Source organism: Phaenicophaeus curvirostris, chromosome 19 (assembly GCF_032191515.1).
Source record: "Phaenicophaeus curvirostris isolate KB17595 chromosome 19, BPBGC_Pcur_1.0, whole genome shotgun sequence".
Lineage (NCBI taxonomy): Eukaryota > Metazoa > Chordata > Aves > Cuculiformes > Cuculidae > Phaenicophaeus > Phaenicophaeus curvirostris.
The window spans coordinates 3,905,124-3,930,886 of record NC_091410.1 but is presented as its reverse complement, the minus strand read 5'-3'; the positions used below and the strand labels follow the sequence as shown (position 1 = coordinate 3,930,886).

The 25,763-nt window shown below is 50.4% G+C and overlaps 1 protein-coding gene across 7 annotated transcripts in view; it reads right to left on the bottom strand.

The window, feature by feature from the left end:
- Nucleotides 1–25,763, bottom strand: part of PIK3R5 (phosphoinositide-3-kinase regulatory subunit 5) — a 73,978-nt gene that overhangs the window by 22,888 nt on the left and 25,327 nt on the right. For 4 of the 7 annotated variants that reach the window (XM_069872318.1, XM_069872319.1, XM_069872312.1 and 1 more), the window contains exon 2: nt 9,238–9,344. In XM_069872318.1, coding sequence (XP_069728419.1) covers nt 9,238–9,334 — 97 coding nt within the window. In that variant the 5' untranslated portion in view covers nt 9,335–9,344. Of the gene's footprint in view, nt 1–9,237; nt 9,348–11,061; nt 11,213–25,763 lie in introns of those variants that run through there. The other 3 variants (XM_069872316.1, XM_069872313.1, XM_069872315.1) reach the window with 2 other exon arrangements.

Genomic DNA, 25,763 nt, shown 5'->3' with positions numbered 1-25,763 from the left:
CAAACACCAACCCATGCGTGCTGGAGCTAACAAGGAAGAAACAATGCCATGAGCTGGCAAGGGGACAGCGATATTCATCACAAACCTCCAGGTCACACCTTCCTTCCCTCAGACATCATTTCCAGAGGCTACAAATGCATCAGACGCACAGGCAGGTAAATGCCATGGAATACCTTTGCACACCTTCTACGTGTTAAACAAGATGAATTTAAAGCAGGAGAGAGGTCTGCCGTGGCCCAACTGGAACAGCACGATGCCAGGACAAGCAAAACTAGTGCTAAGGTTGCAAAAATAGCCCACATCGCTGACAGGTATTTGCTCACCAAGACACACACTATTTCTGTAGCTTTATGCCCAAATTTGTAGTTGAATTAACAAGGCAGGAGCCTTTCCCCATAGGAAACCCCCCTCAGCTGCCACACAACTTTTTACTTTCAATGAATCACCATTTGCCAGCAAAGCAAGAGCCTGCTGGAAAGTTTCCAAGAAGCTCAGATGAAATCGCTGTTTAATTATAGTTGCAATGTTTTATTTGCTTCTGGTACCCCTGGCATCTAGCAGGGCTTGCCAGCACCCAGAGCACAACCTTAGACTGTGACATTCAGCTCAGCCTGGAGAAGAAGAGGCTGAGGGGAGATCTCATCATAGTTACAGCTTCCTCACCAGGGCAAGAGGAGGAGCAGGTGCTGAGCTCTTCTCTTTGGTGACCAATGACAGGACCCAAGGGAATGGCAAGAAGATGCCATGGGAGGGTTAGGTTGGACATTAGGAGAAGGTCATTTCCCTAGAGGGTGGTGGAGCACTGGAACAGCTCCCAAGGAAGCAGTCACGGTGCCAAGCCTGACAATATTCAAGAAGCGTTTAGCCAACACCCTCAGCCCCACAGTGTGAATGTTGGGGTTATCTGGTGCAGGGCCAGGAGTTGAACTTGATGATCGTTCCAGGTCTCTTCCAACTCGGGACATTCTGTGATTCTACAATCTTGTCAGAGAGGGCACAGCCACAGCTACCCAGTAATTCAGCGATGCTCCAGTGGTTCTTTGAGCCACTTTAACAAGCCAGCACAATGGCACAAAGCCATGGTCCTGCTGAGGATGACTCTGGCAGGTGGCTCAAACAAATCAATATTATCCCTGAGTGCAACATCCTCCAGGGAAAAAAAAAAATGCCTGTGAGAATGTCAAGAAAGCAACCGATCCAGCAGAAGCAGTCAGAGCTGCCAGGAGCTTTGCTGACCTTGGCAAGAAGTGGTTAGGCTCACGTAGTGCCATGAAACAACTTGTCTTGCTTTGGCTGGGAGAATTCATGATGTTCAACAAGGCCAAGTGCAAAGTCCTGCACCTGGGCTGGGGCATTACCAAGGACAAATCCAGACTGCAGGGAGAACGGTTTGCAAGCAGTTCTGAAGAGAAGGACTTGGAGTGCTGAAGGATGAGAAGCTCAACATGAGCCAGCAATGGGTGCTTGCTGTGTCCTGGGCTGCACCCAAAGCTGTGGAAACAGCAGCGCGAGGGAGGGGATTCTCTGCTCTAGTCTGCTCTGATGAGACCCCACCTGGAGCCCTGCATCTAGTTCTGGAGTCCTCAGCACAGGGAGGACATGGAGCTGTTGCAGTGAGTCCAGAGGAGGCCACAGAGATGCTCTGAGGGCTGGAGCACCTCCCATATGAGGACAGACTGAGTTGGGGTTGCTCAGCCTAGAGAAGAGAAGCCTCCAGGGAGACCTTAGAGCAGCTTCCAGTACTGAAAGGGGCTCCAGGAAAGCTGGGGAAGTGGATCTGGAATGGCTTTAAGGTCCCTTCCAACCAAATGATTCTATGATTATTTGATCCATGAGAGCCTGGCCCTGCTGTGGCTGCCCAGGGCGAAGCCGTGCCGGGCAGGATCTGCGAAAGCAGCGGAGCTGAGCTCTGTCAGGGTGCATCGCCAGATGAGGAGAACGCCACTTCCTGCGCGAGCGTAACCACAAATACAAATAGCCCAGCACCACGCGGGCTCTTTCCTTCCTCTCACTTCTAGAAAGGTAGGAGGAAATTGTGGTGGCAGCGGCTCGCTGCGTTCTTCTGCGCTGAATGGGGCAGAGGGAGAGGCTCTGGGCTTCTTCACCAGGGAGGAGCTGGGTGAAGAAGCAACTATGAGCTGAAGCACAGGGATGCAGCTGTGTCTATATGAATAACACAGCTATAAGCAGAATTTCCATTTAACTCATGGTCATGGCACTGGGATTGTCCTAGGATTAAGCCAAAGGGTGCTGGGAGGGAGCAGGCTGCCAGCGTCTGAGCTCCAAAATCTGGCAAAACAGCATTAACCAGAAACGCAGCAGAACAGCTGCATCCTTGCTAAAAATAGTTGCAAGCACAAAACGCAGCTCGGAAACCCTGGACACAATAAACAAAGACCATACAGCAAAGTGAAGTGTCAAGCACCACTAGGCATCAGTCAGGAAGGGAATCCAGACCTGGGTGGGAATACCCTTCCCTCCACACACAGTCCAGGTCACAAGCATCCACTTTCTGAGCACTGGGATCAAAATCAGTCCCTGAAGCCCTCTCCCCTGTATTCAGACTAAGAGGACATGGAAGGTGATGCTCTTAATGTGCAGGGCAGGAACAAAAGCCCCCAGGTGACATTAAAGGCAGAAAGGAGTCACCTGCCTACAAGCACCCTCTCCATCCCTCTGTGTCCACATGGAACACAGCTGGGTGCTGTGGTAGCACCTGTGGAACTCTATGAACTGCAGAGGAGCATTTGGTTTATTCCAGGCCAGGAAGAGGCTGCAGCCAGGTGAGGAAGCAACACTAGAAAGCTTTATTTGCAGCCAGTCCTGCCTCAGTGCACTCGAACCCATGCTCCTCTGCTGGATAGTTGCAAGGGTGAACCACATCACTATGCCGAGTCAGGCCACAGATCACATGGACAACTCAGCAGCGGTGTCTTACAATGGATCAGAGCAGTACTGACCACAAAGTCCAAACTGGGTTCACTCCACTTTGCCAGGTATGCTCAGAACCAGCAGCGCCAGACCATGCGGGGCACCCTCCCTGTTCGGTGTGGACTACGGTAGAATCATAGAATCACCACGTTGGAAAAGACCCACTGGATCATTGAGTACAACCATTCCTATCAAATACTAAACCATGACCCTCAGCATGAGGGAAGGTGACTCAACCCCCTCCCTGGGCAGCCTGTTCCAGTGCCCAATGACCCTTTCTGTGAAAAATTTCTTCCTAATGTCCAGCCTGAACCTCCCCTGGAGGAGCTTGAGGCCATTCCCTCTTGTCCTGTCCCCTGTCACTTGGGAGAAGAGCCCAGCTCCCTCCTCTCCACAACCTCTTTTCAGGGAGTTGGAGAGAGCAATGAGGTCTACCCTCAGCCTCCTCTTCTCCAGGCTAAACACCCCCAGCTCTCTCAGCCGTTCCTCATAAGGCCTGTTCTCCAGACCCTTCACCAGCTTCATTGCTCTTCTCTGGACTCGCTCCAGAGCCTCAACATCCTTTTTGTGGTGAGGGGCCCAGTCGGTCTGGATACAGCTGGCTCTGTCTCCATCAAACATCTGCCAAGTGTCTAAAGGGCAGGATCAGAGCACAGGTCCTACTGCAGAAGTAGATGTGGGAAGCCGATGCCTTGACACTCCCCAGCACTGAGGAAAAAACTTCTCACATACGGTAGGGTGCGCACGAAGGGCATGGAGAAACCTTGAACCGAGTTTTCCCTGGACTTTGCACTTGCTCTTTAATTCTAAAAAAAAACATTCTTCACTACGAAATGCAAGGGAGGCCCCTAATCTGCATGGAGCGTGCAGCTCAGGGATGCCCTAGGATGTCCCTCAACATGAGTGCAGGGATGATCCCTGCCATCACTGCAAGCCAGAGCTGCGCTCCCTGTTATACTCTCTATGTTATACTCTCTCCTGTGTTGGTGGGGAAATGCTTCATCTCACTTAGCTAAATGCATATCAAGGCAGGGTTCGCAGCATCTAATGGCTAAGGGAGGTGGGAAGTAAAATCACTCACACAAACTGCTCAATGCCTCAAAGGACAGCAGTCCATGCAGGAGGTTTGAGGTGATCTCTGGCTCTAGAGGTGTCAAGGTCAGCTTTGTGCAGCCAGCACAAACCAGAACTTCACCTTCAAGCCCTTAAATCCTATGAATTTGTAACAAGAGGCACCGGAGACCCCCAGCAGGGCAGCAGGAACCTCCACAGCTAAAAAACCTGCTTACATCCACCCTGCTCTCATGCTCATCCATCTGGTGTTACTTCACTAAGACAGCAACCTAGCGCTATTTATTTTTCCATTCTACATGAAGAATGAGCCAGATTTATCGGCCAGCAACACAGGCAGCCCAGTGCACATAGAATCACAGAATCATTAAGGTTGGAAAAGACTTCTAAGCTCATTCAGTCCAGCCATCAGCCGAACCCCACAGTGCCTGCTAAACCATGTCCCTGAGCACTATCTATACGCACTTTTCGAACCCCTCAAGGGATGGAGACTCCACCACTGCCCTGGGCAGCCTCTGCCAGTGCCTCTCCACTCTCTCGGTACATAAATGTTTTCTAATATCCAATCTGAACCTCCCCTGGTGCAACTTCAGGACATTTCCTCTCATCCTATCACTTGTTTCTTGGGAGAAGAGCCCCGCACTCACCTCACCACAACCTCCTTTCCAGGAGCTGCAGAGAGCGATAAGATCTCCCCTCGGACTCTTTTTCTCCAGGCTGAACAGTCCCACGTCCCTCAGCTGCTCCTCATAACTTATGTACTCCAGCCCCCTCCCCAGCCCCATTCCTCTGGATGCGCTCCTGCCCCTCAATCTCTTGCACCAAGGGGCCCAAAACTAAACCCAGGATTCAAAGTGTGGCCCTGGCAGTGGGATGCTGGAGCAGCGACACATGAAACCGCAGCAGAAGTGGGACTGAGCTGTGCTCATCCCAGCATCCTACACAGCACACAGACTGAGCCCAACACGACACAGACCCGAAGAAACACCCCCCTTCGGAGAGCAAAACCCACAGCAAAGCCTCCAAGCAGAGACCCAGCACCGGGCAGAGGCTGCACCAAGATCCCCGCACTGGGAGGAAGCCTGGGCACAGCGCACACTCTCGCTTTGATCGCTATCAGCGTTGATAAAGATGCCAGCAGCGTGCCGAGAGCGGGGTGGCAGCGGCCCCGTGGGCGGCCTCGGAAGGATGAGGCTTTGAGATTTCTGTTCTGAGAAGTGCACCAAGCTCCCGGAGCAGCTCCTCTCCGACCTCGGTAGCTGACATTTCCCCTCCGCTGCTCTTCACAGGGGTCAACTGTCAAGTTGGAAAATGAAGAAATACTACATGCCCAAGCTGCCTTGGCTGCCCACACTCAGGCTGAGCATCAGCTCCCATCACCATCAGAATCAACACAGTTGGAGGGGTAAAAAGTAGAGTTTTCTGTCCACTTCCTCACTTGCCCAGACCCACTCCCACCATTTCCACTATGCCCTCATCAAAATAAGGTGTTTTCTCCACGGGACTGCCCAGAGGAAGGGCTGACTCGCAGCAGTTTGTAAGCGTGGGGGTTGGAGATGCCTGAAGCACAGGGCACAGCAGAGCCCCACAGCATCATCTTGGGACGCATCCTGCACCACACAAGAGTCAAACCCGCAGCTCCCACTTCCAAGCAGCCCTCTGAGACATGGTGGTGTCTCCTGGGGTTGCAGCCACCCAGCCTGAGCAGTGATTTCCACAAGAAAATCCACCACAAGCCTGGAGAAATCAAGCCAAAGGTTAAAGTTCACTAGGTTTAGTAACCAGCAGACCTTTACTCTGCACTTAAAGTTGGAAGTCTTTCAGATGCAGCATTTTGCTACCTGGTGACTAAGCTGGAGGGTCCCACACCAGATGCCTCTCTATTCCCTATGAAGGTACTTAGATGACTACAATCAAGCAGGTTCTTAAGCTTCCCTTTGTTACAGCTGAGCAGACTGAACTCCATCAGCATCACATAAGATGCATCATTAAAGTTTCCTCTCCTTCTCTGGCTCATCAGTGGCCTTACCATCCTCCCTCACCAGCATCCTTCATCCTCTCCAACTCACACGCAGAGACACAGATCCACTCACCCCGTGGCAGAGACATGACAGCTCGTTCCCATCCCTGGGACCCTGAAGGCTGCCCTACAGTCTCCCAGCAGCTCCACACCCGCTGCCATCTCCAGCCCTTCTCCCTAGTACTGTGTTCCTGGCACCACCAGCAGCTGAGCTCAAGCCCACCACTCTCCTTCACGAAGGTTTCCCATTTCACTGCTCAGCAGCAAGAAATTTTCTTCCTTTAGCACGCTCTGTTCTAGCTACCGTCTCTCTCCAGCAACACGAAGACAAACTCTCTGAAGAGGGGCTCCACGAGGCACAGGTTGTGTTTCCTAGCACTTTTCTAACAGTTTTTTTCTGTGAGTCAGAGACAATTAATTTTAATTTGGTTCCTTGAATAAATGCTGGAGTTCAGCAAAGATTTCTGGACATGCATTTGTCAGAGCAAAGAGGTGACGAAGATGATCTGAGGGCTGAAGCACCTCCCATGTGAGGACAGGCTGAGAGAGTTGGGGTTGTTCAGCCTGGAGAGACCTTAGAGCAGCTTCCAGAACTGAAAGGGGCTCCAGGGAAGCTGGGGAGGGGCTCTGGATCAGGGAGTGCAAGGGAGAGGATGAGGGGGAATATTTTTCAGCTGAAAGAGGGGAGATTGAGATGAGATCTCAATGATCTCATCGTGAGATGAAATGTTTTACTGTGAGGATGGGGAGGCCCTGGATCAGGCTGCCCAGAGCAGGGGTGGCTGCACCATCCCTGGAGGGGTTCAAGGCCAGGTTGGATGGGGCTTGGAACCCCTGATCCCACGGGAGGTGTCCCTGCCCATGGCAGGGGGGTGGGACTGGAGGGGCTTTAAGGTCCCTTCCAACCTAAACCACTCCATGACTCTGTAATTCTATTATTTTCTGTTTTGACCCCAGAGCCAACCACCGGCTCCTCCAGCGTATGAATCTGCGATGGCCAAAGCATTCACACTTCTCCTCTTTGCTGACTTCACCGACCTCAGCTATTCAGTCACTTATGTGGGGGGAAAACCGTCACATCGGAAGCGATTACTCACCCGCTCTGGAGCAACCTTGTGTAAAATTATCATGGAAGAACAAACCATTAAACAATGTAAAAACGAACATAATATATATAATACAAGGTCTCGGCCCAAAAAGGGCTTGCAACTTGGCGTGTGTTATTTTGAAGTACGGAAATGGTAAAAAAGAGGGACAAGCATATAAATTGGGAAATAGAAGTGATATAAGAAGTTAAAACAAGGAAGGAGAAGGCCACGGTGCAGTTAAGAACCAGATGGAGGGATGCACTAACTGTATGAGGAACAGAGCCCATCCAGGATCTGACGCACGACAGCAAGAATTAAGCTCTTGCTTGTAATAGGGGGATTGCAGAAGAAAGAGAAAATATCTTTGCTCTTGTTTTGAAAACAAATAGGGTTAAAGGGTGTGGGTAGATCTGTGCAGCAAGAAATGTTTTCCCTAATCTTTGCATGCTACTGCACTAACAAAATGCTTGCTACTGTGATGGCAAGGGGGTAGGATGCAAAATCAGCAGCTCTTCAAAGTGGGCAAGTTAGAAGTCAGCAGGGCTGGAGAGCCCACAGGGCATCGCACCACGGCATCGGCCAAGAAGCGCTGCCCCAGGCTGGGGCAGAGCAGAGCTAACAGCACCACATCCACCAAGCCCTGCAGGAATGGGGTTCCCTGGTCACGCTGGAGATCTCTGGCAAGAGCACAAATGCTTTGGATGAAAGGGAACTTTCTGATGTGTAAAACGCCTGAGATTGTCCCAGGAATGCCAGGTCATTCTGCCAAACCCCACAAAACCCACATGAAAGCCAGCAAGGCGGGGAGCTGGGGGAGAATCCTTAGCGATGAGGAATCATTGGGCAGCACAGCTGCTTCCAGCAGAGCCCATCGCCACCCAACCCCAGCCCCGTACAGCCCTGTCTTTGCTAATGAGCCGGAAAAATTATGAAGTTATTTTTTAAAGGCTACCCTAACACAAACATCAGTGCTAACAGGCTGGGATTAGAGAAGGGCAGAACTTGTGAGTGACACAGGAATTGATTAATTATAATTACAGGAAGGGGTGGTTTATGCGGCACACAATGAACGGCTTGGTGAGATGGGCTCCTTTGGACACACACTGTAACGGTGCCAAACACAAGGTCATGCTTCCAGGAACCAGGAATGTAGGTCACACTTCAGGGCCTATTTCCCAGAACATGGTGAGACCAAAAGGATCCAGGAGTCCTGGTCAAAGCTTGTGTGGACCAAGGCCTGGGGTGATGCTACACCACGGGCAGCTGGCATCACTCCAGTGGGTGTAAGGAAGCAGGCACAGCAAGAGGGATTATTCCAGTATTTGGCAGTGGGTAGGATTACGCTTGCACCTCTTTCTTGACTTAGAAGTAAATGGAAAAGTGGTGGGGACTGAAAGAAGAACTGCACAGACAAAAGGAAATTCAGATCTCACATCCCCTATACTGATTTCATTTCTTTGTTTTGGGAGTGATTTAATTGTGACCTACAAATGTGGGTGTGAGGGAGAGAGATCAAGATTACATTCAAAAATTACTGCTTCTCACTGCTGTTTTGCCTTCCCAAATCACCACCATCCCAAATCCCTTTGCAGCCCTCTGAACATGGTTCACATCTTTATAGCCACCATAGTATCTGATCGAGATTTAAATAAAGCCGATAACAATATCTCCACATTTGCTTCTGACAATGCAGCAGAGATCACACCCATGGGGTTTGAGGACTGTGGGCATGAAAGCAAGGAAAGGCCGGCTGACAACACAAATGAGTCTTTACTTGTGGTGAACAGAGATTCCTCCTCTCCCCGGATCACACACACACAACTGGCGAGACACACAACTTCCCTGCTGAGCTTTACCTATGCGAGACCTAACATGACTTGTTCAGTGTCTTGGTACATCTTGCTACGGCAAGAGACTCAGAACACTGACTGGGTTGGATCCTACATCTAACTATGAATGTTGGAAGGGAGAAGAGGCCTCCAAGCCTCCAATAGCACCAGCAGCTCTCCCTTACCCAGATGCCCATCTAGGTCAGTAGATTGTGCAAAGACAGAAGAATAGAGACCCATCAAGGCTGTCAGGGATCAGGTTCGTGGCCAACAAGCTCATTGCTAACAGGTCACCTACCAGCCCATCTGCTGGACACAGCATCTCTGCTAAGCCCATGGAGACATCTTTCCAGTGCATGGTAGATCCTGTCCTCTGTGCATGTGGTGTGCTGCATTTTAATTCATCTCCTAAAAAGAAAGAAGGAAGAAAGTTAATATACCAGGCCCTTAGTTAAGTTCACGAAAGAGCGCACTGCAATGCTTCTACAATAGCGCAGACAAGATGCTCCCAGTGAGATACCACTCCGTTACTGCCTCCTGACACCCTTTCCAACCCCAAAGGCAATGATTTGCCCTGCTCTGCTACTCATCATCTTCCCCTCTGCTCCCCCAGCCTCTCCCAACCCTGGCAAAGAAAAGGAGGTGCACACATCCCTAACCCGATCACGAGAGGCTGTGGGGCCAAGACACCGTTCCCCTGACCTGCTGTCTTCTCACAACTTCCGTCTGCGGGACATATCAAGCCTCGCTTGTGTGTCTGTGGCAAGAAGGTAATCTTGGGTTAGCCTCTAACGAAGATAACACTGCAAGAGATTACAGCTGCAGCACCTTGCAATGGGCTCAGATGGGAATTGGAACAGCCCAGGTGGGAAGGGATCTCAAAAGATCAGCCTGTCCAAGCCCATCTCCTTGCATTAGGCACAGATCATCTTTGGTGGCTCCAATGTCCAGTGGCGATGGTCACAAACGCACGTTCAAGTCCAGCTTTGTCCTAGCCAGGAAAGCATTGGCAGTGTCACCTTGCTGCGACACAACCAACGGGAAGAAAAGGTCCACGTGCCCTTGTGGCAATGCAGGAAAACACAGAGGGGACCTCAGCCCCAACTTCTGAGGACATTGTGAAATTTTGGATTGCACGCCTGGCTGCAACCTCTTCACAACACGGCTCTGCGCATCTTGCCTCTCCTCCACGGCTCAGGGGGCAAACCTAAACCGTGGGCTGACAGAGAGTGCCAGGGGAGGGATATCTTCATAGAATCACAGAATCATGGAAGGGTTTGGGTCGCAAGGGACCTTAAAGCCCATCCAGTTTCAACCCCCTGCCAGGGTCAAGGACAACTCCCACCCTGGATCAGGTTGCTCAAAGCCTCATCCAACCTGGCCTTGATTTTATCCTACCCAACTCAAACCTATCTTTCTGGAACACCATCAGGACAAAAGCAGCTTGCCCAGAAGGCTTACTTCACAGATGTGCTCCAACCATTGGTAATCAAGGAGGTACCCAGGCAGCAATTTCTTCCTTCCATGCAGTGTCAGCCGGGGCATCCAGCGGGACATTCAGGCAGGCACCTCCCCTCTCCCAACGCACTTGGAAGGGTTTAACCCACAGACTCTTTGCTTCTTGGTTAGAGACAATACAAATGCACAACAATAATCCAGGAAGAATAAAAATAAATAAATAAAACCTGCCAATGCTACAGGAGACACCTGCCAAGGAGGCCTTTTCTTTCACTCTAGACAACAGATTCCTGTACCTGTGCCACACGCTTGTGCAGTTCCCAACACTACCCCAAAACGCTCAGCTCGCTGCTTATTTGGCCACCGTTTGACACTTGGTATTTATTCAGTGGTAGCTGTGCCCATCACAGCTCCCCACCTCCACACTGGCAGCAGTAAAAGCTGCAGTGATCTCAGCAGAGGCTCCACCCCATCTCCCCCGCTTGGTGCACTCACCACTCACACTTAATTCCCAGTAAACCCCCCTAAAAAAAATCAGTAAAGCCGTTCCTGGCTGCTGGGACTTCCCAAAAGAGTGGGAGGCTGACACCAGCCCCACCACTCCGGAGAAGCCACCAATAGCTCCAAAGAGGTGAAATCAAACCCACAACAGGGAACCACTGACCTGCCAAACACAAGCTCTGTCCTTTATCCCAAAGAGGCTCAATGGCTTCCAACTCTTTTGTCCCACTGCCACAGCCAGTTATTATGATATTCACCAAAAGTTTCATCCATCCACAGCATGCACATGAGGAATGCCCAAGGAGCTCTCCACTGAGGTGCCGAGGGCTGAATGAGCGGCGAATCGGCACATCAGCACCTTAGTCATGACTTGTGGCAAGAGGAAAGCAGTGACTAAGAGCAGCCCTCGGCTGCGGTGACTCACAAGCACCCTTTACAATAGCCAGCTCAAAAAAAACACACCTCCCCTGCCCTCAGCTTATTTTAGAGCACAGATGGGTCCTCAGAGGGGAATATGCTCCTCACGGCACAGTTGAGGTGAGCTCTGCAACATCCCAATAATCCCTTCCTCGATGCCTCTTGTATTCCAGGGCAGGGAACTTTAGGTCAAAAGATGACAAAGATATTACCCTAAATTCGAAACCACAAAAACCGGCTTTTAGGAGTCTCTTTTCCTGGAGTGGCATAGACCACACAGGGACCTAAACCTCTTCTCCCAAGACAGATGCTTATGGAAGCATCTTTCATGGGAGAGGACTCAGCTTGTACACCACAACCACGCAGAAAGTTTTCAATCTCTTCTACTGTTTATTCACCAAATTATCCCTTCCTGCCCACCCACAATGAGCAAGTAAAAAACCAGGGCAACCTGGCTTGGATCAGCCACGTTGTGGCCAGCAGGACCAGGGAAGTCACCCTTCCTCTGTACCCAGCACTGGTGAGGCTCCATCTCAAATGCTGGTTTCAGGTTTAGGTCCCTCACTACGAGAAGGACATTGAGGGGCTGGAAGACATCCATAGAAGAGGAATCAAGCTGATGAAGGGGCTGGAGAACAAGGGTTATGAGAGGTGGCTGAGGGCCTTGGGGCTGGTTAGCCTGAAGAAGAGAAGGCTGAGGGGAGACCTCATTGCTTGCCGCAGCTCCCGGAAAGGAGCTTGTGGCGAGGTGGATGCTGGGCTCTTCTTCCAAGAAACAAGTGATAGGATGAGGGAAATTATCCTCAAGTTGCACTAGGAAAGGTTTAGATTGGACATTAGGAAAACTTTCTTCGCTGGGAAGGTTCTCAGGCACTGGCAGAGGCTGCCCAGGGAGGTGGTGGTATCCCTGTCTCTGGAGGGATTTAAAAGACAGGCAGACGAGGTACTCAGGGCTATGATTTAGTAGTGGGCAGGTACAGTTGAATCTCAAAGGTCTTTTCCAACTGAACAATTCTATGATTCTATTTTATGAAAATGACAAGGCAGAGGACAGCTTTGGAGGCCATAATTAGAATTTCCAAGGAGCTCTGTTAGGCACCTCCAGACCATTAACAAAACCAAGTGCTGAGGTCCAGGGTTTTTAATCAATGCTTTGTAATGGTTTATGAAGGTGTAGAGCAACCCTGTGAAAAAAACAGTCCTGCACCTTCATCACCTCCCTGCAGCTGGACTCCCAATAGCAGAGCTGCTGAACCAAGAGCTGCTTCAGCAAAACCACAAGGTGCAAGGTGTTCAGAGCAGGCAGAAGGCACATTGCTATGACTGCACGGTGAGCTGCCTCAGTCGTGTTTCCTGGAGGTATCCATGGCAAATATTGTGTGCAGACACATGCCGGCACCCTTTGGGGACACCCTTATCACTCACTGTACATTTGGCTGCTCACTGTACATTTCCGAGCAGAGCAACTTGCTGCAAGATGTGGGTTCCCCTGCCTTCTCCTCAGGTGTCAACCACACTTTCAAGAGAGAGCACAACCACCACAAAAGGAAGAAAGGATGGGTTTGATGGTCCAGTTGAGACAACACAGTGTACAGGATAACAAGAGATCTTCCGACATTGCGTTGTCACAAATCTGACAACAATATAGCACCACACATCTATTCAGTTCCTACGTGAAACATCTAGAGATTTTCTATGATTCTATGATTGATCATAGAATTGTTAAGGTTGGAAAAGCCCTCTAAGCTCATCCAGTCCAAACGTCAGCCCAACCCCACCGTGCCTGCTAAACCATGTCCCTAAGCACAGTCTATACACACTTTTTGAACCCCTCCGGGGATAGAGACTCCACCACTGCCCTGGGCAGCCTCTGCCAGGGCTTCACCACTCTGTCAGTAAAGAAATTGTCCCTAATGTCCAAGCTAAACCTCTTCTGGCACAACTTGAACCATTTCCTCTCGTCCTATTGCTCATCACTCAGGAGAAGAGCCCAGCATCCACCTCACCACAAGCTCCTTTCCAGGAGCTGCAGAAAGCAATGAGGTCTTTCCTCAACCTCTTCTCCTCCAGGCTAAACATTCCCAGATCCCTCAGCCACTCATCATAAGACTTGTTCTCTAGACCTTTCACTAGTTTCGTTGCCCCTGATCTAAGGAGGCAGGAATGAAGAAGTCACCACAGCAATTGTGAGGAACACCCATAGGCAACAGCTGAGTACTGGCCTTGAGTCCTCAAGTACCATAAAACATTAATTGCTGCTCTTCAGAAGGCATATTATGTATGGAAAAGGGTGGCCAGATCAACTGCACAGTCTTGGGAAGAACTGAGAAAACCAACCAGAAGGGCTTTATCCCACCACACCTCATTCATGCATTGGACCCCAGACCTATGAAATCAAGCTATGAGACTTCAAGCCCTGGATAGTCTCTAAGATTACATTGGTTTCCCTTCTCCAGTAACTTTTCACCTCAAAAGCAGCCTCCAAACCCCATGCATCCTGCATCGTCAGCATTTAAGAGGCAGAGAAGTAAACATTTGGAAAAGTTAAGTAATTTTTCTGCTGTTCCACAGCTATTAGTGGCCCAGCATGGAGCAGAAGGCAAATCTCCGGCTCTCCAGGCACATTCCTTATGACCATGCCACCCTCCTGCCATCTTCAGTATTGGCACAGTCAGAAAGGACTAGACTTTTCACAAGAAGATCACTAGATCTCACCCAGAGTCTCCATCGCCTCACATTGCTCTGGTCCATACACATTGCTGACCAACCAAGATAAACATCTACCATCGCATGTCTCCAGAAACACCTTTCTCTCCATCTCTCCCACGTAGGACAGCCACCCACCATCAGCAAGATGCATCTGCAGACCGCCCCGACGGATGTGGCAAGAGGAACTGACAGAGACCGAGAGGGGAACTGGGAACCCAGGAACCACAACTGTGCCGATCCAGGCACAGGGAGGCAGACGGCTTGTAAACAGCTCGAGGACGGGGCAGGCAGGAAGCAAGGCTTCCTCTCCTTAACATCACATCACGCCGGCAACGCTACAGCACTGTCAGCCACAGCAGCGACAACATTTAAGCCCTCTGGCTTTTAAGAATCCCATGTCCTCAGAGAACTCGATTTGCCTCGAGGTTTTGCCCTGTTTCCAACAAACAGCCAGCAATCAGCAACATCATGGTCATGGGACAAAGTTGAATCTAGCCCCTCAGGAGGTCTGATTGCCCAAAAGGCACCTAGTCATTCAGTTCTGGAGTCCTCAGTACAGGAAAGACATGGAGCTGTTGGAGTGAGTCCAAAGGAGGACATGGAGATGATCCAAGAGCTGGAGCACCTCCTGTACAAGGACAGGCTGAGAGAGTTGAGGTTGTTCAGCCTGGAGGAGAGAAGGCTCTGGGGAGACCTTAGAGCAGCTTCCAGTGCTTAAAGGGTCTCCAGGAAAATTGGGGAGGGGCTCTTGGTCGGGGAGCGTAGGGATAGGATGAGGGGGAATGGTTTTAAACTGAAATTCTTTCCTGTGAGGGTGGGGAGGCCCTGGCCCAGGTTGCCCAGAGCAGTGCTGGCTGCCCCATCCCTGGAGGTGTTCAAGCCCAGGGTGGATGGGACTTTGAGCAACCTGATGCAGTGGGAGGTGTCCCTGCCCATTGTAGCCGAGTGGAACCAGATGGGCTTTGAGGTCTCTTCCATCTCAAACCATTTAATGATTCTATGATCCCTGTCACAGCTGAAGAAGTGAACAGATAAATCACAATTTTCCTGTAACCTAACATCAACTAGGTAAATGCTTACCCCTTGGTGGGAAGTGGAATTTGCCGACCATTGAGTTTAGGTTTGAACTTACCCTGCTTTGGGGCACAGGGTTTATAAAGATCCCAGATTTTCAAAGAATATGAAAACCCACCACCTGTAAAAAGAACATATTTTCCTGCTGGGCTGTGAAGCCGAAGGCCACAAGGAGCCCTCACAGTGCCACTGCTCAGTGACAGGGGCTCTCCACTCAGCCAGGACAGACTGTGGTTCTCCCAATTTGTCTTCACCACCCTGGGACCTTTCCCACTCACAGCTTTTCTCCTGCTCAGGGAACACCTCAACTTCTTCACACCCAGGATGACGCTGCCCCAGGAGCAGAGGGTCCCTCTGCACACAGCAGCCAGATCGGAGAGATGACTGAAGCCATCAGCAGTTCCCACATGGTCAGGACAGAGCACATGAGAAGACGAATCAGGGATCACAAGGGCTTTTCTGCAGGAAGAACTTCTCATGTATTAAAGTCCACATGAGTCCTAACTTCAGGCTCTGTAGTGAGTCCAGAGAAGAGCGACAAAGCTGGTGAGGGGGCTGGAGAACAGGCCTTATGAGGAACGGCTGAGAGAGCTGGGGGTGTTTAGCCTGGAGAAGAGGAGGCTGAGGGGAGACCTCATTGCTCTCTACAACTGCCTGAAAGGAGGTTGTGGAGAGGAGGGAGCTGGGCTCTTCTCCCAAGTGACAGGGGACAGGATGAGAGGGGATGGCCTCAAGCTCCTCCAGGGGAGGTTCAGGCTGGACATTAGGAAAAAACTTTTCACAGAAAGGGTCATTGGGCACTGGCAGAGGCTGCCCAGGGAGGGGGTTGAGTCACCTTCCCTGGAGGTGTTTAAGGGACGGGTGGATGAGGTGCTGAGGGACATGCTTTAGAGTTTTAATAGGAATGGTTGGACTCGATGATCCAGTGGGTCTCTTCCAACCTGGTTATTCTATGATTCTATGACTTCTCTGATCTCCCCTTGCAGTGGCGGAGCCCAGGATGCCACTAGTAGATGGAAACAGAAGGAAAGAGCTCAAAGATCATGTCCAATGCTGGTGGTGACAAATAAGGTAATGAAGAGAGTTAGATCAATCCCTTCTGATGCACTGGCCACCGCAGATCCAGCCAGCGGGGCAAATCCCTGCCCACCCATCCCAGAGAGCCCCAGTATGATGTCCTGGGGAGGCACCGCCCCAGCCAGCATCCTGCCCTGCTCTAATCCACTCCCCTAAAGAGAGGAAACACAGGCAGCCATGTAATAACCTAAGATTTTCCCCTTCCATGGCAGAAAATCCCAGCAGCACTTCTGTGAGATGCCCATGGGCAAGAAAGGACCTTTCCAGAAGAGACCCTGCAGCAGAGAAGCAAGGCACTGCTCCACCTGTGCTGGAGAAAACTCCTGGGTACCTACACAGCAGAATAATGCCCTTTCCTGCCCTGATTGTTCCGAGGCTGCTGGCTGAGCATCCTGAGCAGGAAACAGGAGAGGAAAAACAAGCCCCTTCATCCACATGATCAGCTCATAAACACGCTGCCCAGGTTTGCTGGCAACCACAATGGGTGGAGGGACACAAAATGCCTTGCAGTGACACTAACACACAGTTTAGTACAGGGAGGATGCTCAGCATTTGGCTCACTGCTGTGACTGGCCTTAGAGCACTGGGGAGAAAAGGGCAGGAAAAAGGCATCAGCTGATGATGAGGCTAACGAAAAAAGGAGCTTGGGCTGATGCTGCAATAGGAGAAGCACTTGACTGGGAATTAAAGCAATTGGATTCAAAACAGAGGGTTTTCAGGGCAAGATCCTCAATACAAGCACCCCAGCAAGGTCATCATCTCCCTCAAGCTACACCTTGGGTTTCTACCTCTTCCATTTTGCCCTCAGGATGGGCTGTGGGAAACAGTACGGGAACTTCGGGAAACGCATCCCCATTGCAGCGGGGAAGCTGGATGCACAGCTGTGCCGTGTAGTGGAGCAAGCACACGCGTGGTTCCTGTTCCTCCAATGAAAGTGTCTCTTTTTCTTAGATTACAGAAGAAATCTTGGTCTTAACCATCCCTACCTTGCAAGATTTCCCCATCTTCTTTACAATCCACGCAGGATCCAAAGACAGAAACTGAGAGCCAAGAGCAGGAGCAGCTGGAGGAAGTCTCTGTAGAAATCGGGGCAACAAGGGGAGGGAACCTGCAATTTTTAAGTTTCAAACTTCAGCCTTCATGTGTTTACTACTCAAGTATGTGCTCTGCAAAGAGCATGGAGATGAAGGTGATAAGATGTTCGTTCAAACCACACAAAGGCAGTGTATAAAAAGATCCAGGAGACAACTGGTTTGACAAACATCCTTTCAGGGCACTCACAAAGAAGCACACATCATCCAAACACCCCCGGCACCACGTAACTTACTTAAAGGGGCTCAGGTTCCTGTCCTGCTGAGCAAGGATGGAAGTTGCTATCACCTTGAGGAGTCAGAGCACACCAAAGTCACAGTAGGGATCTTACCCCAAGGAGCAGGAACGCACCAAAGCCTCAGTAAGAATCATCAGAAAGGCCTTAAGCAGTGCACTTGTAATAAAGACATTGAGACCAAGGTGATTTTTCAGAAGACGAAAGCCACCAAAAGGTGGCACATGAAGAAAGTCTGAATGTAATAGATGAGCAATGAGCCATTATATGAACCAGGAACCTTAAAATTGCTGTGGGATTTGCACATAACACAGAATTCTGAGTGAACTGCAGTTACTTGGAAGTGAAACGAGAATAAGTGTTTCAGGGAGTGATTTAATCTTAAAGCGGAAGATAAAACTCATAGCACAAGAAGAAAACCTGCTTCTGGAATACTAACAGCATCTCTGCCTACAGGCCAACCATGCTAAGGGGTGTAACTTCACTACAGGAGTGGTGCAGGTCATCCCCACCACACTAACAGCAGGAGACAAAGAGCTGGTTTCTTACTGTTAAGTGCTGTCTGAGGAAGAATGGAGATACCAGCCTGGAAGCTCCTTTAAGATAAAGACCTTCAGTGCAAAGCAACATAACAGGACTGGAAAAACATAGAATCATGGAATCATTGAGGTTAGAAAAGACCTACAAGTTGATCCAGTCCAACTGTCAGCCCAACCCCACCATGCTGACTAGACCATGTCCCAAAGTGCCACGTCCACACATTTTTTTAATCCCTCCAGGGATGGAGACACCACCACTGCCCTGGGTAGCCTCTGCCAGGGCTTCACCACTCTGTCAGTAGAGAAATTTTCCCTAATATCCAATCTGAACCTCCCCTGGTACAACTTGAGGCCATTTCCTCTCATCCTATCACTTCTTACTTGGGTGAAGAGACCAACACTCACCTCGCTCCAACCTCCTTTCAGGGAGCTGCAGAGAATTGTAGCAAAACCTCCTGGAGCAGAAGGGCAATGTTGTTGTCTTGCTGAACTGCAAAGTCTCATTTACACCAGAAAACGTGAGAACTAGAAAGCTTAGTAAGACGTAGAGATCGCTCCTTGTTCTCACTGTAGCTGAGAACAGGGCTGAATGAAAGATTCCCACCACAGAGCAGGGAAAGCACCTAATGTGCAAAAGTGGTTTCAGAGAAGGTAACACAAAAGGGGCGAAGCAGCACCCAGGTCTGGGTTTGGCTGCTGGCTCCCCTCTGGGTGCCGGTCAGGGAATCCCGCGGTGGGCACAGTAGGTCTGGGGGGGACTGGAACTACTGGAGCTCCTTGCAGCAAAGCAGGAAGGGGGGCTCAGCCCAGCCCAAGAAATCGAAACATGAGATGTGATTCATCTCATCAAACTGTCGCCAGCTAAATTCAGACTCCTCTTTTTGACCTGCTTACCTGGGGCTGCTCAGCTTGGGCCGAGAGGTATCCAAGACGGTTACTGGTGTCTCAGTAGGATGTGTCTGTTCCTCTCCACTAAATGGAAGGTGACCAGCTCAAAAACAGTCACCCAGCTCATGGCTATGCAGAGCGGGACTGGACGAGCCCAGCCACAGACCTAGATCACAAGAGGCCCCTTTGCAGACCAAATTAATACACAAAGCACATTGAGAAAAGAAAGTGGCTCTGTGGGAAGATACTGTGGTGGCCATGACATCATCTACAGCTTGGGGCACAGAGAGCCCACTAAGCAGTGGGCTTAGAAGATGTTTTGAAAGTTAAGTCTTGCTTAACAAAGTCTGTGTGGTCACTTCTGCTGCTGCTCCCCCTGTCAGGCTGCTGACCATGGACACAGCAGAGGGAATTGTCTGTGGTCAGAGAGGAAAGTTCTCCAGATTAGCAAAAAGAGGGGAGATTGAAATGAGATTTTAGGAAGAAATCTTTTGCTGTGAGGATGGGGAGGCCCTGGCCCAGGTTGCCCAGAGCAGGGGTGGCTGCCCCATCTCTGGAGGGGTTCAAGGCCAGGTTGGATGGGGCTTGGAGCAACTGGATCCAGTGGGAGGTGTCTCTGCCCGTGGCAGGGGTGGAACTGGATGGGCTTTGAGGTCTCCTCCAACCCAAACCATTCTAGGATTAAAAACATACTCAAACGAAGGATGGAGCATTGCCTATGTTGAGGCCAAGAAAAAAACATTCAGAAGAGGCAGAAATAAGGGAAAGTGCCTCTGCCATCTTTCCATAATAAGCAGCCTCTGGTCACTGGTTGGGCGTCTGGTACTTGGCCTGCAACAGCAAACCCACCAAGGAAGATGCTGAGTTTATCATCTTAGAGGTCTTTTCTAACCTTAATGATCCTATGATAATGATTATAAGCATCCAAGGTGTCACACAACTGCTAAAACTCTGAGATATGGAGCGCCATGCGCTCCAGGGTCGTGCTGCAGGACAAAGCTGCATGCAGGGGAGCAATTCCTGATCCAGACAGGGACTCTCCCTAGACCAGGGCAGGACTAACTTTTTACTGTTCAGTGTGACTTTCCTAGCCCTTCATCACAAGCTGCACCAATGCTCTGCTCTCAGGGAAAAACAAATGCACTGGAGGGGTGAATGCAGCGAGCTGTGAGGCTGTGCTGCAAGGCAGGAGCAAGGGGAGAGCAAGAGAGGGAGAAGGGAACAGCACAACTGTGAACTTCCACACATACACGACGGAGCTGGCAGCCCTCAGCATCACGTAGCCCTGAGTGACACCACCAAAATAAAAAGAAATACAAGGCGCTGTGCATAGAAAGCAGCACTGCTGTGGTCACGGGAAGCAGGTTACCCAGGGTGCAGGTCTGCACGCCCCACAGCTCTGCTGTGCGAGCAACGCCTCCCTGCAGGAGGAGGAGAGGCTTCCGGAGCAGCGGGGGACAAATATTTTGAACCTTCGGTGAAATAGGGCAACTGGGGTTTGGGCTGTAGATCCCATAGTACAGCTCTTCTTAGCAGTAATCACAAGTGGTTTATCGCCCCAGCTCCCTCCGGTACAGCTTTGCTCTGTTCAGCTGGCACCAAGTACCCCCAGCTCAGGGGATCAGAACCCCAACAGGCAGCTGAGAAATGCCTAAAATATGCCAGTTCTACATAAACACCTCCATCCAAGGCCTTCACATCACTGAAAGGGAATTACTTAATAAGATTTCCCAAATACCACCCCTGAGATTACCTGCATTAGCAGCCAGAGCCCTAGGGCTATTGCTTATGGGATGAAGACGCTGTAAGCACCGAAAAAAATATAACCAAGAGGTGCAAAAAACCACCAGCTCTGAATTGCAACTGCTTTTTGCTTCAGAGACTCCAGATAGCGAGAAAATAAATACACCAGAAGCAGAGTCCTAATATTACGCAGCTTTGCTGTCTTTTGCCTTGGGATCTACTATTGCTGAGCTGATAAAGTCTGATTTTACAGCACCAGAAGCAGGACTCTCGTAGCTCAGCCGCAGCCAGCTGGAAGCAAGCTCTTATGTGTTCCAGGTGTGGGGTACCAGCTGTCAAAGATGCAGCTTTGCCACATCTCACCTGCACATCAGCACATGGGGTGGGCTTTGGACCAGCCCCAATGACAACAGAGATGCTGCTTTAGGGTTAAGGTATTTCATGAAAGCAACAAATCAAATCACAGTAAGAGCAAAACTAAGGCTGCAAGAAAGTTAGGGCAAAGAACAAAATAATCAGAGAAACAGATGCCTCAATGAATTGGACTAGATTTCAGCAAGCTGTATCTGCTCGGAGGGTGCACAGGGTGAAGAGTGGCGAGAGGGGGGTCTCCAAGACTCAGAATGAAACCTTTCACCCCATCATTTTGAAAGTGTTTGTCCTCATCTGACTGTGATTCAAAAAGTAAAAATCAAGCCAGAAAAAAAAGTGAAACTTCTCATTTCTGATCAAATGAGACATTTTCCATCATGCACCAGTGTTCAGGTTGCAATGAGCAAACCCCCACCAAGCCAGCTCTCCTGGGGACCAGCATCACACCAGTTATCAAAGACATCATTTGCGAAATCCAGTGTCCAGGTGGGTATCTGTCACCACTCACAGAACTACAGAATCATTAAGGCTGGAAAAGACCTCTAAGATCATCAAGTTCTATCATCAGCCCAAACCCACCGTGCCTGCTAAACCATGTCATAAAGTGCCATGTCCACACATTTTCTGCACCCCTCCAGGGATGAAGACTCCCCCACTGCCAGGGCTTCACCACTCTGTCAGGAAAGACATTTTTCCTAATATTCAATCTAAACCTCTCCTGGCACAACTTGAGGCCATTTCCTCTCATCCTATCCCTTGTTACTTGGGAGAAGAGACCAGCACCCATCTCAGCACAACCTCCTTTCCAGGAGCTGCAGAGAGCGATGAGGTCTCCCTTCAGCCTCTTCCTCTCCAGACTAAACAACCCCAGATCCCTCAGCTGCTCCCAGAACCCCTGGGCTCCAGCCCCTTCCCCAGCTCCACTCCTCTTCTCTGGATGCACTCCAGCCCATCAATGTCCTTCCTGAAGTGAGGGGCCCAAAACTGAAGCCAGGATTCAAGGTGTGGCCTCACCAGTGCTGAGTACAGGGGTTAAGGATAATTCTCTGCTAGCTCACCCACCTCCAGCATCACCAGGGCAGCTGAAATCCTCACCACCGCCTTGAGAGCTCACCAGCCAACACCACTCAGTTCCTCACCCACTATAGGAATGCTCCTTACAGCAAGGCATTAACCCCATGGCACAGGCAGGAGAAACACCTCGCCTGGGTCAGGTCACTGAACTTGGAGCTCTGGACGCTTGGAGGAGGAGAGCTGGTTGCTCAGCTCATACCCTGACAAATTTTTATGAATGGAAAAGCTTTTCAATTGTTTCCCAGCTGGTTTCCCTGCTGGTAAGAGCCGCCCAGGAGAGCTGGGCTCCCTCGAGCCCTGTCACTGACTTGCCAGATGGTTAAGAGCAGGAAGGAGCTCAGCTCAGTGCCAGCACCACTGGAGCATTGTTTATCTACTGGTTCCTGTTTTTAGTTTCTTTCTTTGTTCTAAAATAGTGTTTCAATGGTGATACCTGGTCTGAATGACACGGGATTGCTTTGAAGTAAAAACCAGCCCAATGCTTCGGTGAATTTTCTTATCTAATAAAAGAACAGAAGCCTCAAGCCCAAAGCAAACCATGATCAGATTAACTCTGACAGCCTTTGTTTTTAAGCTGAACTGGAGCAGAGCTTAATGGCCCTCAAAAGCCCCTGGTATGAGGGCACACCCCATGTACGATGCACGTCTGACACTCATAAATCTGGGGTTGTCAGCAGGGACGTGTTTCCTGGGATGACATGGGCTCTCCATACTGGAAAAGCAGTTCAAGTGATGATGGGATTTGTCACCAGCACCTATTTTGGGCTGGGGAGCTGGTCAGAAAGCTGTCAACCAAGTGCATCCTCATTGCAAAAGGGTAATTACAGGGCTATTGCTGGAGCTGACACAGGATCTGCTGCTGATGGGCACCCAAATCCTCCTGCGGTCCCACCTGCCAGGGTTTCCCCGAGTCTCAAGCATGAGCTGGATGCAAATGGTCTTCATTAGGAGGATGGTGTCAGTGAAGACCTCTGGGTCATGCCGATCATAGGCTTATCACCAGGGTCTTCTTCCTCTCCTCAAGACAAAGGGACAAATAGTGGTCAAAGAGGTGGCCTGTGGGCAACTTGACGATCTGAGCTCCTTGGTTATATCCCAGCAGGCCAGAAAAAGCCCTTTAGACACCAGCACCCCTGAAGGACTTGGGGACACTGATGCAAGAAGCTCCTCTCACTTGCCCTGCATTCCCATTACAGCACTGATGCTCTTGAGCAGGGCTATCTCCATTCTCTGCCCTGGGGGAGCTGGAAGGCCAGCTCAGAGCCCATTTGCGGCAGGTCTGGTCCAGGACTGAGATTAACTAAACCTTGTGACAGTGGCAGCTCTCAGCTGCTGGAGGAATGATCCCTTGCAGACCCAAGCCACAAGCACAGATGGGAGCGAGTTACACTCCAGCTGCAGCTCACAAACACACATCCTGCTGCTATCCGAGGAGGGGCTGGGCTACAACAAGCTATATTTCTAGCAAATCGGGACCGAGCCCCAAATAATTCACTGTGGCCCAATTGCGTTCTTTGTGTAGTTCTTGCCTGGCTCCAAGACTCTGACCTTGGTTTCAAGCCTGCAGATCTCCCACTTCCACCTGCACCCTCGTAGTATGGGTGCCAGCCTCCAACTTCTCCCTTCCCATCATTGTTTTCACCATTCCCACCTCTGTAGCTGGTGGTGACCATAGTCCTGCTCACCACAGCCTCTCCCTAGAGCAGTATCAAAGCAGGGTGATGGGGCACAGGTCTGGGCAGAGTCCCTTTGGTGGGACACGGGACACATCCTGCTTTATTAGAGAGCTGCAGAAATAGAAAACAGCCACAATGCTTGCATGGCTTTTAGAATTAAATAAGTTTCCCAAAGCCCAGCCTAGCACGTGCTCCCCCCAGGTGCCACGATCTTTGGGAATTGTTAAGACATTCTCTCACCACCAGACCTGGACATTCTTTAATGGCCTTATCCTCAAATCACTCCTTCAAGGAAGGAACACACACTACTATCCACACAGCGACAGGGAACCGAGGGTGATGGGAAGGTAAAGTGACTTTGCCCAGCTCACCCAGGAAGACTGAGGCAGGACTAGGACCCCTCCAGTACCCAGGGTGGGAGACCCTGGCCCAGGATGCCCAGAGCAGGGATGCTGCCCCAGAGCAGGGATGGCTGCCCCATCCCTGGAGGTGTTCAAGATCAGGTTGTATGGGGCTTGGAGGAACTAGATCCAGTGGGAGGTGTCCCTGTCCTTGGCAGGGTGGTGGAATTGGATGGGCTTTAAGGTCCCTCCCAAACCATTCCATGATTCATCGATACTGTCTCAACAGCACCATAACAGAGCATTTCACCCTCTGAGAACTACTATAAAAAACTCAGTAACTATATTTATTCTGTTCTTTTCTCAGCTTTTCCACCCTTTCCACTGCAACACTCACAGCTCAGGCGACACCTGGATTTAGCTGGTCACCCAGGGACCATTTCTTGTTTCTGAGAAGTGCCTAGATGGCCTTTTTTGCTTTTCTTTTATTAAAAAAAGAAACAGCACTGGTTCAGCAAAGTGAGGTCACTCTGCTCTGCCAGCCCATGGCCTTGGGAGCCTCACAGCAGACCTGTGGGCTTCCTACCCCAGCGCTCCTTCCCCTCCCCTCTTACCTCCTGGGAGAACTCAAGTTGTTCCTTTGCTTTTAACTTCAAAACGTTAACTCCAAATAGCTGTGAGGTTATTCCGACAGACAGAGTTCGAGCTTGTGTCTCACAGATGAGATGTATCTCATCAGTCAGCTCCTGGTTTGCTCCTAGGAGGGATCAAAAGACCCAGCGAACTGATCCGTCCACCTCCCCGGGAAGCCCACCTCCCTCTGGGAATACGCTCCACTCACCAAATTAACTGGGGAGGTGTAAAGACCCGTCTAATTAGCCGGCCTGACCCCTCTGCCTTGAGCAGAAAGGCCAATTAGCAGGCAATTTGTCTCTAGCAGCGGTGGGTCCTCGGTAGATAAACAACTGCTGCATTTCTGGGAGGGCATCTCTCAAGTGGGTTAAGTGCGAATTGCTTTTGGTCACAGCTCTCTGATATTCTGCAGCTATTTCTGCTCTCCTCCCCAGCATTTTGCCTACAAAACTTCTTGAAAGACCACCACAAGTGGTGCGAGCCTCACATCACCATAGGGTTTTGCTCTTTGGATCAGCCCAGGTACCACCCAGCCCAATCTGAAACGAGTCAGCAGGCAGGGTAACGAGATGCAGTACGTGTAGCATCTGCAGCCACGCTTGGATCCCCTCGAGCTGCAGAGGCAAAGTGGCTCCAGGAGATGCAGCATCAAAGCCATCCCTTTCCTCAAGGCAGCGGTGTCTGGCAGCACAGGCAGCCTGTTTGGGTCTGGCTACTGAAGTTGGCACCAAGGCTGGCAGAACCTTTAAATAGTTGTCTCCCGTTGAGCGTGACACAAGAAAAGTGAATACAGGCAATCACTTTAGGAAGCCTGTGCTAAAAGCACCGACCTCCTCCCCAGAGCACAGGATTTCATAGAATCACAGAATCGCTAGGTTGGAAAAGACCCACTGGATCACCCATTCCAACCATTCCCATCAATCACTAAACCATGCCCCTCAGCACCTCATCCACCCATCTTTTAAACCTCTCCAGGGAAGGTGACTCAACCACCT